Source organism: Sphaeramia orbicularis, chromosome 7, assembly GCF_902148855.1.
Source record: "Sphaeramia orbicularis chromosome 7, fSphaOr1.1, whole genome shotgun sequence".
In the NCBI taxonomy this organism is placed as follows: Eukaryota; Metazoa; Chordata; class Actinopteri; order Kurtiformes; family Apogonidae; genus Sphaeramia; species Sphaeramia orbicularis.
Genome location: NC_043963.1, coordinates 31,506,007 through 31,521,050, shown reverse-complemented (window position 1 = coordinate 31,521,050; position 15,044 = coordinate 31,506,007). Strand labels below are relative to the sequence as shown.

The following is a 15,044-nucleotide window of genomic DNA, read 5'->3' as shown; positions in this document are numbered from 1 at the left end:
CTAAAATAGACACTGAAATCTTAACTATGCTATTCAGGTAGCCTAGTTAGTTTGACCAGAGTTCCTTTATCTTATAATACGTTGTGTAGTTATTCTTTGAATAACCATAAACCCGTATGAAACAACTTAAATTATACTGGAACATATGATTTTATGTAGCTAACTAGGCTATAAGAGATATTACGGAGGCTAGCATGTATTAACTTTGACAGAGGGGTGGGGTCCTTACAATTTAAGTGAATTTTGGCTTAATATAAATTTTTAATGTAGCTCAATTTAGGCTAAAAAAAAGTGAAGTATTTGCCAACTTATTTCAACATATGTCACGACGTCGCAGCAGTTGGAGATTTTAGTCGCGACGTTAATAAGTGTCCCAACGTTTGGGGCGCGTGCGGTGCTTGTTGGTTACTGTTAAGGCTATGGATGGTTAACGCCCACTAGTACGAGCTGCTCATTTTGCAGAGGGGAAGCTCCATTCATAGGGCGGGTAGGCGGGTAGGCGAAACACAGGAGCGGCAGTACACCATCAGCAACGGAGTGTGTGAGCCAAATGATGGTCTCTCACTAAAAAAAAACAAAAAAAAAAACAGGCCAGGTTAAGCAGCGCTATCACTGTCATCCGTTTCGATAGCAGACATATTCTCAGCTCTAATCGAAACCGTCGCTTCAGGAATGGAATTTGAATGTCCTCACTGAATTGGAGGTCCTCTCCTGAGCTGAGCTCGACCTGCCGCGGAAATAGACTGACTTCCTAGTCGCCTGGTTCCTTTTACCCCTGCCGCAGAACGACCACTCTGCTCGGCTCGTTTCACCCAGGCTGTCCGCGGACTACCGGCTCTGGCATCTGGACACATCTAACCTGCTCCACCGTCATTGTAGATCCGCAAACGTGCCTGTGTGTGCTTTTGCTGCCTGTATAATGCCGACACATTTGCGGTTCCGGAGAAGGTCATTCCTTGGGCTTTTATTCCTTTTCTCACTGTCCACCTCCGCATTGTATTTCATCTACTCCGCCCCCGGTATCGGTAAGTCGACTAAAACTGATATGAATTCCCATGCTCAGTATTTCAGACGGAGCGGTGTTGTTTGTATGGGTTGTTAGGTCATGTTTGACAGCTCGGCTTGGCGTTGGGAGTGTAGACACAAGCAGGGGCCATGCAACTCTCCTCTGCTTTGATCTCTACCAATCGATGATGAGACTCAGCTGGATGCTGGAACTCAATCCTTTAATAGCCAAGTACCTGACCACCTCGAAAATAATAGTGCTACTGATGAGCATCTGGGCTACTGTAATCATGCTGATGTAAGTAGGCCCAAAAGCTATGATTATAATGGATAATGTCTGGGGCATCTACCAAAATAAGACATTTACTTTGGATCTTATGATCATTAAAAGTTGTTCATGTAAGCTATGTTTAATAAGTGTAACGTAGGCTGACTCTTCTTTTGGTAGGCCTAAGGTCAAGTTATATGTTACTGACTCACATTCTTTGGTGACTTCACTAAAGTGAACCTGAACACAGATAACTGAAACAAATCACCCTTTACATCATTTAGCCTTCTGCCTGTAAGTCACATGCTCTTGTGTAATATCACATGTCCTGTATACCTCCTATCATTAATTTATTAATGTGCCTCATCACCCATTTTCCTCCCCTTTTCTGACTCCCCTTTCATTGAATATGAGTGTGCGACAACGTGTGTCATCTCAGTCTTGGTGATTATGTACAGGACATGTGTGTTCTCTTGGAGGCCTCCTAGATAAGGCCATAGTCCAGTTCTCTTCAGCCTAGATACAGTGTGTGGAGCCAAACTTGCTTGCTTGGTCATTATGCCTCATGTGATTTCCAACCACTAGGTAGGCAACGTTAGTAAATGAGCTCAGGTTGTCGTGGTTTTAGTGGGCTAATTGTTGGGTTGGCACTTTCACCTGACTTCGTCCTTGATTCTCTGCCAAGCTTTTTATAGCTTCAGTGGAGTGGTGCTAAAACTGATGAATGTGCAAATGAAGAGACTAACATCTTGACAAGTGCCATATACTTTTATTTTGGGTAACAGAGGTAGGGAGTTAAGAGGAAATGTTGAGATTAGATATCATTGATGACTATGGGTTTTTTTTTCCCTGTTGCTTAAGGTCTTTGGATAACCTGTTGGGCCTACTGAACAGGTGCAATAAGGTTGGATGGTCTTTAATATTGTTGTGGAGTCTTGTGGGCTGATAAACCTGCAGTACTTTATCAGAATCAAACCAAACATTTTAATTTTGATTGTTTCTTTGTTAATGTTCAGGGTCTTTCACTGTCACCAGTGACAGCATGATATTGGAAAAGGGAAGTGAACATGTGAGTAAACACAGTTTATGTTATACAAGTGTAACCTTCCAAGAGCATCAAAGAGAAAGCTGGTGCCTCTTACTCATCAAAATGGATATTGATCCATTCACGCTTTTTACCTGCTGTGGACAACTTGATCAATAGCGAAATCAATTCTTATATGGAGGACACCTTACTGACAGGAATAGCCTTTGTGAGTCCCAATAACAGGCAGCAATGATTCCTCTAAATGGGAAACAAATAAACAGATAAATCATTGAGCAACCAGTATAAAAATAATCCTTCATTCACTTGTCCTCTGTTCTTCCAGCTGAAGTATTGATGGTGTCTGGTAACTGACTAAGAGCTGCACTTGGCCATATCTGTCCTCCTGGGTGTTGACTGCAGGGCTGTAATGGCCACGTGGCTTACTGGGGGTTAGTTCAGGAACCGAACAAGGACCAGCAGCACCAGTACATTAATTATAGATGTTAACCAGAAGCAAGGCTGCTGCAGCTACTGTTACTAAAAGCTACAGTTTAGTCTTTTACACGTGGGGTGCCTAAGAGAGATCTCACAAGCCAGTAAGATGAAAGAAATTGGGTGGGGGGTTGAGAGTGAGTACTTTAAACAAACAGCTCCCATTTTTTTAACACATAAGCAAATATGACTTAACTTACTAGTATTGATATTAATGCACAAGCATTAGCTGAGGTTCTGGATCCTGTGGTCAGAGATGCCCCAGTGTGCCGGCAGCTTGTCAGACAGAATTGAACAGTAGGAAATGGGGCCAGTTAACAAAAACATTTTAAACCACAGGGCAGCATTAGCATTCGATTTAACCATCTCCAACTGAATCTGTGTTTTTGAGGTTTCAATCTCCTGTCAGATCTCTCTACATCATTGTAGTTTTCAGCAAAGAAAACCACTCTGTGCTACAGTGGTCTCTAAGAGGAGAATCCAGCATCCGTCTAAAACGCTGGATGCTTTTGAAGTATTGTGTGCTATGTTGCTGTCTAAAATGAGTCAGTTTCTCAGCTGCTGTTCATTTTTGTCTAACAAGCTGTTTGCCTTACTAGGGCATCACCGATTACTGGCAACCTAAGCTAATAACCATGGATTAATATAACTGTAAGTAAGTACATTAAATAACTATATATCTGAAAGATGCACTGATCATTTAAGAGCAGGTTCAAGCAGAATTTGTGCCTAAACTGTTAAAAACAAACTGCACAGAAATCACAGACTATTTGCATATGAAGAGGGAGAAAGTAGAGAAAAATGGAGAAAGGGCAAGAGGAGGGAGGAGGGGGCATAGAGAGGAAAGGATGAAAGAGATTAGCTGAGCTCCTTTCCTTCTGCTGGTTTGCACATTGGGGAACCCATCCAGAACACCTGAGCAGGGCTTCCTATGATACCCAGGTGGCTTCAGTGCAGAATGCCCCATTTTCATGGTTTAGTCCATTCTCTTTCTCTCCCTTCCTGTCTGCCTCTCTCCCTCTTTCTCTCTCTCTGCTTCTCTGTCTTCATGTACTCATGTGCACTGACGGCCCTGCCTCTATGTTGCCCCTGAGCATGGATGCTGAGTGATGCAGGCTGGGGATGCAGGGCACAGCTGGGCCTGATTGGAGCAGTTTATTTAATTAAAACATGAGAGGATCCCACTGGAGCGAAAGCTAGGGAAGACACAGGTTCTATTTATAGTTTTGAAACACAGATACACACACACACACACACACACACACACACCTCTGCACCCAGGGAGAGCAAATAAGACAAGAAGTCAGGTGCTTCCCTTTGTCTCTGGAGACCAGACTCATCCCCCCCATGTGAATAGCACTGTGCATGTGTGTTCATCGGGCTGCATTCAGTCATAAGACTTATGTATACGTCTCTGTTATATTCAATTATCTATTTTTTTCCAAGGTGTGGTCCACTGACAGTCAGCATATTGTTTAAAGGAGTGTCTTTCAGATTTCTTCACAGCATGAAGCAAGGCACATTAATGGCAAGCATGTTGTATTTCCTGTCTTTCAGAGTAGTATTAGCGTCATGTGTAGTTTGGTAAGCCACACATCTGAGATGAAGACAGACTGGCCTGGTGGGGATATTGACACACACACACACACACACACTTCCTCATCTACCTGTGCATCTTCTGCAATTCTATGGTTAGGGTGGAGTCTGGCATTAAGTGCATGTTTCATAACCAGTGACTGCCCTTTGAGTCAGGAAATAATTACATGGATCTGCAGGTCTTTGGTCTTTGAGATGGTCTGCTTTGTAGGTATCTATTAGAGTGAGGAGAAATTATGATAAACACTTCCACTTAGTAAGGCCCTTATTTTCATTTGAGATTATGTCTGCATAGATCTTGAAATAATAAATGGAAACATACACGTGTCTTTTAGCCCAATACATGTGTGTATGTATTGTGTTACCATATATATGGAAAGGAGAATGGGAGAAAAAAAACAAAAAACATCTGTTGTCAAAATTATGGCACTTGACTACTAATAATTTGAGCTATGGCTAAAGTTGTTTTTCATTGCAAGTCAAATTACTACTTTTATTTGTGCTGTCTTTCAAAAAAGACAAAATTTGGGGTAAAATATCTGAAATTACAATCTCATTGTAAACTAGAAAAGCACTCGGAGAGCGCAGACCTCCGCCAAGGCAGATCAGTGGGCCCCCCCGTGCTCCCCACCACCACCAAAATTTAACCATTTGTTCCTTGTGCCAGTATCAACATTTCCTGACATTTTCATCCAAATCCGTCCATAACTTTTTGAGTTATCTTGCACACGGACAGACAAACAGACATACCAACGCCGGCAAAAACATAACCTCCTTGGCAGAGGTAATTATTATGTACATGTCATAGTCTTCTTAAGTTGTTTTTTTCCCAGCAGCTGCAGTTTTTTATCAAACTTATGACTCTCCTGTGTTCACTTTGTGACGTGTTGGCTTTTAACACTATGTTTATTTGTTTGTGTAGTCACTTCCGTCATGGCTGTACATAATGTGTGGCTGCCTTACCCTGGGAACATTTGAATCCTAATTTGGGTAAAAACTGGCACACAATGTGAAGAGGTATTAGAGAAAGAAAGACCTTTTTAAAAGATCACATAGACAATGTTTATGCTGTGCAGTTTATAACTTTGCTTTTCAAAAGTCAGAAGTCCACACAGCTTGCCCTAACAAACTATCATGTGTTTAGATGCTACATTGCTACCCTGCTCAGGTTTATGGAGTCAATTATTAACCTTGAGGAGGAGAGTTTTACTTGCAGAAAATTATGCTGTTGTACATCATATTAGCCGGATTAATGTTTGATTAATGTATAACTTGTGATCTATGCTTTTTACACCTTTAGTAGGCTATAAAGAGCAAGTCATGACCTCTAGTTTCATTACATCTCTTTACTCTTGTAAAGTTGCTGTTCTTCTCAAGTTTATAGTCATCATTGTTGTAGGTAACCATAGTAGAGTAGTTAGAAGTGGTCGCATTTAAATACTTGCAAGTCCACTTGCAGTGTGCGTGCGTGCGTGTGTGTGTGTGTGTGTGTGTGTGTGCTTATGCCTTGCTGTGTGTATAGGCTCTGGCCTTTCCAGCAGCTACCCATCTCCTGGCATGGTGCACTGTAGTGCTGCCCCCTCCTTCTGTTGCTTAATTGATCCATCCATTTAGTTCAGGCCAGTCAGCCTCCTAAGGCTAATTTCCAGAGGCTAGGGATGGCCGACTTGGGTGAAATATTAACTTGGTGCCGAGCTGCCGTAGATAGATTCCATTGTGAATAAACAAGCATGCTACAAAGTGATAAATTATGCAGGTTCTCTATTTCACTTCTGTAAAGATCGACCCCTGTTTAAAAATGGAACATATTTGCTTTAATGAAATTAAAAAGGTATGTGAAAACAGACAAAGTATACCAGCCTGTATGCTCAGCAGTTCACCTCACTGAAATTCCTTGGGCTTGAGCACTTAAGGTCTGCCGTTTGACATTTTCACTGCAGTTGCCATGGTTCCCTAAGGACGTGTTCACATCCAGGACTGACTCCTTTTTATTGTCACGGCAACCAGAAACATGCCATCCTTGTTCCCCAATGATACTGTTATTACAGTCATTTGGGCCAGAGCCATGGGCCTTGGACATCTGGGCAGTGTACACCAGACCCTTCAGTAAAAGTCATTAGGACAAGTATTCATAACATGGAGGACAGACAGATTTGTCTTGCTCTGTCCCAGTGACGGGCCACAAATACACACGCCCCATATTTTAAATAAACATTTCAGAATTGTTATTCCAGCTTCTGCTTAGACCTTTTGGGCTTGTGTAAATTTGTCTGCTGTGGTAAACTGTTACATCCCTTTATGGTAAACATGTCAGTGCAGTCCAAGGACATGTGACTCTAAATACGCTATTAACAATGGAATTTAGTTAAACATCAATAGAGTGGCAGTTCATTGCACCTTGTGAGTCATTTAGAGGCATGAGCAATCCTCTTACAGCCTTTCATTGACCGTGTGATACCCTACCCCGCTCCCTCATCACACACACACCTACTGCGACTCCAAATATGGTTTACTAGAATACACAGGAACACAGAGCATTATCCTGAAAAAAATGACATGTATTACATAACTGATATTATTGTGCCACTGTATAATCTACAAACGCTCGCTCCACTGAAATCGCTATAGACAAGATATATTCAGTCTTTTGCTTCTGTCACCGGCGTGATTGGCTTACGGAGAAAATCTCTTCAGCCGTTGTTTTTGCATTTCAAGAGACTATGGGACTATTCATTTTATGTTTATTTGTCTTCATAACTCTCTTATAGCAATAAACTGTACACAAGTGTGATCTAAAATGTATTATTATGCACTGCAGCGTTTCATAAAAAATCAGTTGCAAAAACAATTCAGCCTCGTTGGCAGTCATATATTATAATATACACTATAATTTTTGTTTAACATTGTACTATCCCAGAAAAACAGTCTTCTGCCTAAGTAAATCCATCTGCATATAGGCATACTCAACAGTATAAAGCACAGTCACTTTTTAAATTTTTTTTAATTTTTTTATTAGACTTCACAAATATGTATCGAACCAACACAACCACTGAAGTCTAAAGGCTGCGTCTGTCTGATGAGGCACACCCAGCTTTGTTTTTAATACATAGTTAAATAGTATTGATTTACTGATTCGACCCACCCTGTTGTTTACATTGTCCATGTGAACAGAGAATTCTAGATGCTGTGTACATAGGAAACATCCTTGTTCACCCAGTCTCCACATCGATATGTTTGATCAAGGTGTTTCTTATGTAGTCAACTGTTTTTGTTTGGACAGCCAGCACCCATCCACCAAGGCGACTGTCTTACACTTGACTGAGATACTTTCATAATTAAATACGAAGGTTAAAAAGTTCAGTGTGTCACATTTGGCAACATCTACTGGTGACGCTGCAGTTTGTCAAAAGCTGAATTCCCCAACCCACCCTAAAGAAAAAAAAAGAAAGTCCCTCATTTCAGCCAATGTTCGTTTCGTCCATTCTGGGCTGTTTCATTAAGAAGATATTAAGTCTGGTCCAAAGTCACACATAGCACTTGACCATAATTCACCTTGACACTGAATGTCACAAACTGTAAAATAAAAAAGGAGAAGAGGAAGTCTGTTTTGAGTTCTTGTAGAAACCTGCCCCCTTCTTAGGTATTAACGACTGATTCTAAGGAAATGAAAACGGTTTACTATTGTCATTTTCATGTGATTAACACCCTAATGAAAACCTGCTATGAAAAGGCTATTCCATTCTACAATCATATCCCCATAAATCTCCTTATATTTTTACATACTGACCTTTTTAGAGTGAGATGATCCAAAAGAAGAGTTCATACTTCACCCTTATAGATTGAATAATTGAAATATTACAGGCAAAGAGACAAAACTATTCTGATTTTGACAAAAAGAGGAAAATAAACATAGTAGTAGTACTACGTTACTGTTTCTATATCATGTAATGTACAGGGTGGGGAAGCAAAATTTACAGTATTTTGAGGCAGGGATTGACAGACAGTGTATGACCAATTAGTTTATTGAAAGTCATGAGAATTTATTTGCCACAAGAAAATTGACATAATGGAAAATGTTTTTATTCTATGTGTCCTCCTTCTTTCTCAATAACTGCCTTCACACGCTTCCTGAAACTTGCGCAAGTGTTCCTCAAATATTCGGGTGACAACTTCTCCCATTCTTCTTTAATAGTATCTTCCAGACTTTCTCGTAATAGTTTTGCTCATAGTCATTGTCTTCTTTACATTATAAACAGTCTTTATGGACACTCCAACTATTTTTGAAATCTCCTTTGGTGTGACGAGTGCATTCAGCAAATCACACACTCTTTGACGTTTGCTTTCCTAATTACTCATATGGGCAAAAGTTTCTGAAAAGGTATGGAGAATAGTGTTAGGTATGATTATGACATCAGTATATGTTTGGTTTCAAAACAATTGATGTAGTGCCTGCTGAGAAAAAACAACTAAATGTTCATTGTAAATTTTGCTTCCCCACCCTGTATGTGTAGCTAATATAAATTCTGTGAAAAAATGGTTTAGTGCAGTTTCTTTCCTCTGACTCCTGAGAAATAGAATACATTTTTCTAATAGTTTTGTCATGGTACTGCATATGCATGTCACTGTGTCATTCAACAGCCACTTCAGTTTTCAGATGAGGCATGTTTTTAAAAAAAAAAAGGCTACCCTCAAACAATGTGGTTGTTCCTGTTGCATATAAAGCACCTATTGCTGTCACTGCAATGGCTTACTTGAAGATTGACATAGCAACCATTAATAGGTGATTCCTCAACACACTGCAACTCTAGTCTATTGTATTGTAGTGTTGTCTGTAAGATGACCCATGCCCAAGTCTTTTAGTTTGGTTATGTGACCACAGACAGATGGTGGACCAGAGTGCAACGGAGGTGAGGAGGGGAGGAAGTGTATGAGTGCTTATTTTGTGTAGACAGTGACTTGTGAGTCTTTTTCGGTGGCCGACTAAAGGTCTTGTGTTGAGGCAGTAATCATTTATGTAACCCAATCATCCTGAGGAGAATCCCTGTCTTTGTTGACCTGGTCTGGGCCTCTCTTTGTTGTTGAGACTGTTACCATGGTTACTTTGGTCATGTGTTTGAGGGCAGTCAAACTCTTAACTTGTGATAAGAAGGTGGACCGTAGTGAGGCATAATCGGGGTGTTTTGATGACAAGTGCAGTACTGTTGGAAGCAGGAATCATGATGTGAGCGTTACTTCTAAGATAGACACAAGCAGACTGACGTTTTCCACTTAGACATGGTGCATTCTTACAGGGCTGCAGGTGTTTGTAATATACTTACTTTCCACTTTCCAAAAGGCTGCAAAGCTGTCCAAGCACCACAAGACTAGACCGCATGCAGAACGGCACTGGTCATCCTTGGAAGACAAAGACAGCTGTCAGAGTCACATTCGGGCCAGGTACTATATTCTGATGTAGGAAAAACACTGAAAACAATCAATTTTCTGCCAGTCTTTGATAAATAAATCATTACTTTACCACAGTGACTTAAATATGATTGTTTTCCAGTAACTTGCAAGTGGTTTCATTTTTTCATAACATATTTTCACAAATTACTAGACCAAGGTATGAAACAATATATCGGCTACTGACATTTCAGAATTCCGTGTTCAATGTGGCATTTAGGGCACACACTGAAACTTAGCCTACTTCTTGTTGAAATGGAAAAACAGAGTCAGGGGTAAACAAAGTAAATGTCTTTTTTCTTGCTTGAAAACAGTGCTGTTGTATGCCTTGGTCCAACAGCTACAGGAAGAACAAACAGAAGTTTATGAGTAATTCAGATTAAATAGTGTTGTTCCACCAATATGAAGCGGTCAAACACCTTTTGACCTGTCAAACACCATTTATTCAACACTCTTAATGCTGGTTACGCATAAATTCCGATGAAATTAAGGAACAGAAAGCAGTATGATTACTTAAGACCATTTTTGGTCAGAGCACTTTTTGTCCTGTCTTTTTGTCCTGTCTGTAAGTGTGATCAAGTGCCTGTCTTGCATGTTCAATGTATGTGTTGTTGTAATGCCAAGGCAATCACCTAGACTGCAAAACAAATCTACCTGCGGGTATAAATAAAGTAACCTTGACCTTGATTTTAAGATTATCGTGCTGCATCAAATTAGCTGCTACGGGGTCTTGTAAGGTTTTTTATTACTCCAAAACGAAAAAGCAAACAGCTGCAGATGCACCAAAGATGTTGATGTGAATTTGATGAAGTCAATATAGACCATTCACTTATATTTTGGAAATGTCCATATATTACTGTGTTTTGGAAGATGACTGGAGATGTACTGTACCATGTGTTGGGTTGTTCAATCCCACTGATTCCTGATGTTCTATATCATTGTAATTTTCAGGACACTACCAGTCTTAAAGAGGATGAATATTTGATTAAAATACTCTTAATAGCTGCAAAAAAAACTATAACAAGGAACTGGGGGAACGCACCCATTCCATCAAAGGACCAGTGGATTACCACAATTGAAGAAATATTTCTAATGGAAAACTCAACACACAGACTGAGACTGCAAGAACCACAACTGGATAAAAAGTGGAATAAATTGACTATATTTACACAAAATCAATAGACTGACTGTTGGGCACATTGTATTCTTTTGTACTCATTTGTTCTTTTTTGTTTTTTTGGTTATTGTTATAGCCTAATTGTTGTTCATAAAACTCAATAAAGATTGAAGTTACAAAAAAAAAAAAAAAATATCTGCTATGAATATGTTGCTTCATCTCCTAGATTGTAACTTAAATATAAAACAGAAACTACATGACAGAATCTAAACAGGTGTAATATGTAATTCAGCTTCATGCCTTGATGCTGATGATATGATCTGTGGTCCCTTCAGCTATGTTTATCTGTTCTGATCCCACCAAACTGCAAAATACAGCAGCCTTGCATGTCCAGACACTGTGTTAGTTGATATTTAACATTGTGTAACTGACAGGTTCTTTTCCCGGCCAGGAAAACACACGTTATTTGTTCTCAGGTGTCCAGATCACAAGCTCCAGTTGGCCATGGCAGCAAATATAAACAATCAGCCAAGGAGCCTTGTTAGAAGCTCCTTCTAATAAATCCTCAAGAGAACAGCTCAGTTGATAGGCAAAGCATAGCTGCAGCCAGGGCTGACATACAGCCACTGTATGGTAATACTACAAATTCAGTGAGTGCTAAATACCAGTTTGTTTTAAATTACATTTGGCTTTCCCACTGAATCAGAAGCATCAGAGTAAAAAAAAAACAACAACAACAAACTAGATAAGACACCATTCATTACAGCTAGCACTTCCTCCAACAGGCCATGCTGCACAAAAAGTAGCCTTCACTGGTCATTTTAGATTGGATGTGCGGAAGCTTAACTGCTTCTAAAGAGACAAATAGGTTTTTTTTTTCCTCACCGAGAGCGGTCGATGCCGTCTTATCAGTGTGTACAGCATCCACCCCAGTATTACATCAGAAATTTAGTTAATGTGTCAGTCTCACGTGGATTGTAGTTTGGTATTTGGGTTTTGTTTGCACAGCTTATTGTATAGACACAAACTGCTCCTGCAGAACATGTATCTTCACTGAATATCAAGAGAATCACTGTCATGATCTGCCACCACTTTTAATTGTTTAAATGAAACTGAAAGCAGATGCCGATAGTGAAAGGGAAAAGACAAAGGAAAAAAACATTGAAAATTGTCCCACCCTCTAGATGAGTATGGGTGTAGTATACATTTGTACCACACCCAGAATATAAAACATGTTTGTTTTCTAAAGCAGCTGCAAATGGATTTCTTCCTTTTTTTTCATTTCATGGCAGGTGACATGCAGTGTTGAGGTGCATTATCTACCATGGTTGAGTGTAGACCCTCCACCACCGCAGGTGTTTGCAATCTGCACCTTCCCCACTAAATGTCACTCAGTATCCTACACTGAACTTTTAATAGAATGTATATAACTGGCTTATAGTGCATATGGTGTCATTATTCCAACATAGACATCTGATGTTTTAGATGAGTAGACCATTTTTCTTTTCTTTTTTTTTGATTAGATGTATTTGTCAGAATGTGATAGTAGTCGTGTATAGTGCTATATGGTCCTATAACTGTGCTCTAAGCACTTTTGTATTGAGTGTAAAACCAGCTACAGCAGCCATATAGGTTCCAGTTGAGAAATGGATGTGGGCATGGGTGTTTTTTTTTTTTTTGTTCTATGCACCTTGCTCAAATGTATGTTGTTTCTGTGACAGCTCTGCACTAGCAGTCTGCTCATTTGGCCCATTTGTTCAGTCAACAGGAGTAACCTCCAGCTGTGAAGAGACCTCATCCTTCTGCTGGGTGGGGGGCTAGGAAAATAGTGTGGATAAAAAAAAAGGGGTGGAGAGAGGGCAGTTCAGGTTGTGCGTGTGAACTGAGGGTGTCATTAGGTATTAATGTGTTTTTGTGTGCACATGTGTACCTGTCTGTGTATGTCCTCTGTGCACTGTGTGCGGAGACGCAGTAGTGTAGCCACCGCAATAACACAAGAATGTTCTGGATGGCAGCCAAATATGAAAACAGGCGGAAATGGGCTGGCAGAAGGGAGCAGCGGGAGTACAGCAGAATGAATCACTACTCGCCAACCTGATCCTATCAACATCATAACTGACTCACTTATGTCCTGACTCATGAGAAAGAGGTGGAGCTTGAGGTTTACTTCTTTAGAATAGTGTATTCCAGTATTACAGGGGGTTTACCTGTTTAGGCAAGAATACTGTTGTGATATATTCAGTTACGGTATAGTCAACAAAGTTGTGAAAGGATCAGACAGGGTTGGGTTAGATGGATTTAAGAGAAAGAGTGAAGGGCAGCAGTGAGACCAAAATCTTAAAGGGCACATTGAAGTAAGACGAGAAAAACATCCTGTCTCAATTTAATAACCTGCAATATGGATGCATTTGGCAGACGCTGCTCATAGTTGGACAGCGAATGGAAGTGATGAGATTTAGTGAGGGTGGGTGAAATCACCTGGAGCCACCCGGTTCCAAAGAATAACAGTAATGAAAACATAAACGTCTAGGATTTAATTTTGGGGCAGTGCATATAATGAAATTTCAGAAATGCCATTCACCACACACATAGCCAGAAACCTAAACTTTGCCAATTTTACAGGAAACTTACATAGTCAGTATGAATATTTGGACGTGTTTACCATGTCTGAAATCAAGAAAGTAAAAAAAATATATAAATATCAGAAATGTAATTGTAATTTCAAAATTGAAACAGGTTATGTTCAAATATTCAAAATTCAGATTCAGAATTCTTTACATCCCAGAGGAAATTGTGGCAGAAAATAAATGATCAATATGAAAAATATAAAGCTCTAAATATATATATAATACATAGCCTTAAATACACATGTTAAAACACTATGTGTATGTGTACGTATATGTAGCTACTAGACACTGTGAAAAGAAGGATGCATGTCTGCCTACCACTTCCTCTCTCCTTTTGGTGCAACCCCCCCCCCCAAAAAAAAAAAAAACAGAACTCCGATTTCTCACAACTTCTGTTGTTAATCTGTTTCTTCCTCTACTTAAATTGTGTACCACAGATTGCGCTCTATCAGTCTTTCTCACTCTTCTTGATGCACTTATACACTTAGAGACAAGGCTAAAGAAGGACCTAAGGTGAAGTCAGAGTCTCCATTTGTGTGAAAAGAGTTGACTGTGAGATCTTGTATTCTCACCTGTATATACTCTGTCATCCACCAAGACAATTACACAGGCTTTAGAATAGTGAAAAAGACAGGACATATCGAAAGAAATAGAAAGCAGATAGAAACTGAGTTTGTACCACACACACGCACACACACACACACACACACACATATATGTCTACACAATCTGTCTCCCTCTCTCCATCTCTGTTTCCCTCCCTCAGATCTCTCTTCCAGTATTTGCTTGCAGCAGAGTGAAAACAAGGGTCCTGGCACCACTGTGTCATTTATGTAATTCTCCTCACCGCGTCTGGTCCCTGTGTTTTTCTGCCATGTAGTGGCTCTGCAGACACAGTGACTCAGGGGAGGGTCTCACATGCACACAAACTGGCAGCAATGCGTGCGCACACACATACACCCTTGGGAGAGTCGAGCAGATGGAGGGGCAGAGTGACTAGTGCAAGACAAAAAATGAACTGAAACGAGACCTCATGCTGTTCCTGCTGGCATTTGTCGGCGTATACCAAGTGTGATATGTGACGTAGTACAAGTGTTTTATCCCCTAGATTACATTTTCCATTACATATTGTTTTCCATGATACATGTACCGGTGCTTTGTACCATGCTGTGATTGCATGTAATCAGCTCCACTCCCTTTCTACTATCTTTGGCATTCGGGAGTATCAGTGAGAAAAGTTCAGCATTCCTTGCAGTGATAAAAGCACCGCTGTGTCTTTCAGCTAAGATACCAGAACTCTCTCTCTCTGTCTGGAGGTTAATCAATCGATTTGTGCTATTGATTAACCAGGGCAGTTCAAAACAGCCTTAAAGCTGAGAGGGAAAGGAAGAAGGAAGTCTATCGATAGGAGTTGAATGTTAATGATATAGGTACTGGTACCAACAAAGAACTGAATAGCATATGGCTTCA

General features: G+C 40.2%; 1 protein-coding gene across 1 annotated transcript in view; it reads left to right on the top strand.

Annotated features, from left to right (window-relative positions):
• Positions 1-468: 468 nt before the first annotated feature.
• b4galt5 (UDP-Gal:betaGlcNAc beta 1,4- galactosyltransferase, polypeptide 5) overlaps positions 469-15,044 on the top strand; it is a 32,079-nt gene continuing 17,503 nt past the window's right edge. The window contains exon 1 of the mRNA XM_030138987.1: positions 469-1,025. Coding sequence (XP_029994847.1) covers positions 920-1,025 — 106 coding nt within the window. The 5' untranslated portion in view covers positions 469-919. The remainder of the gene's footprint in view (positions 1,026-15,044) is intronic.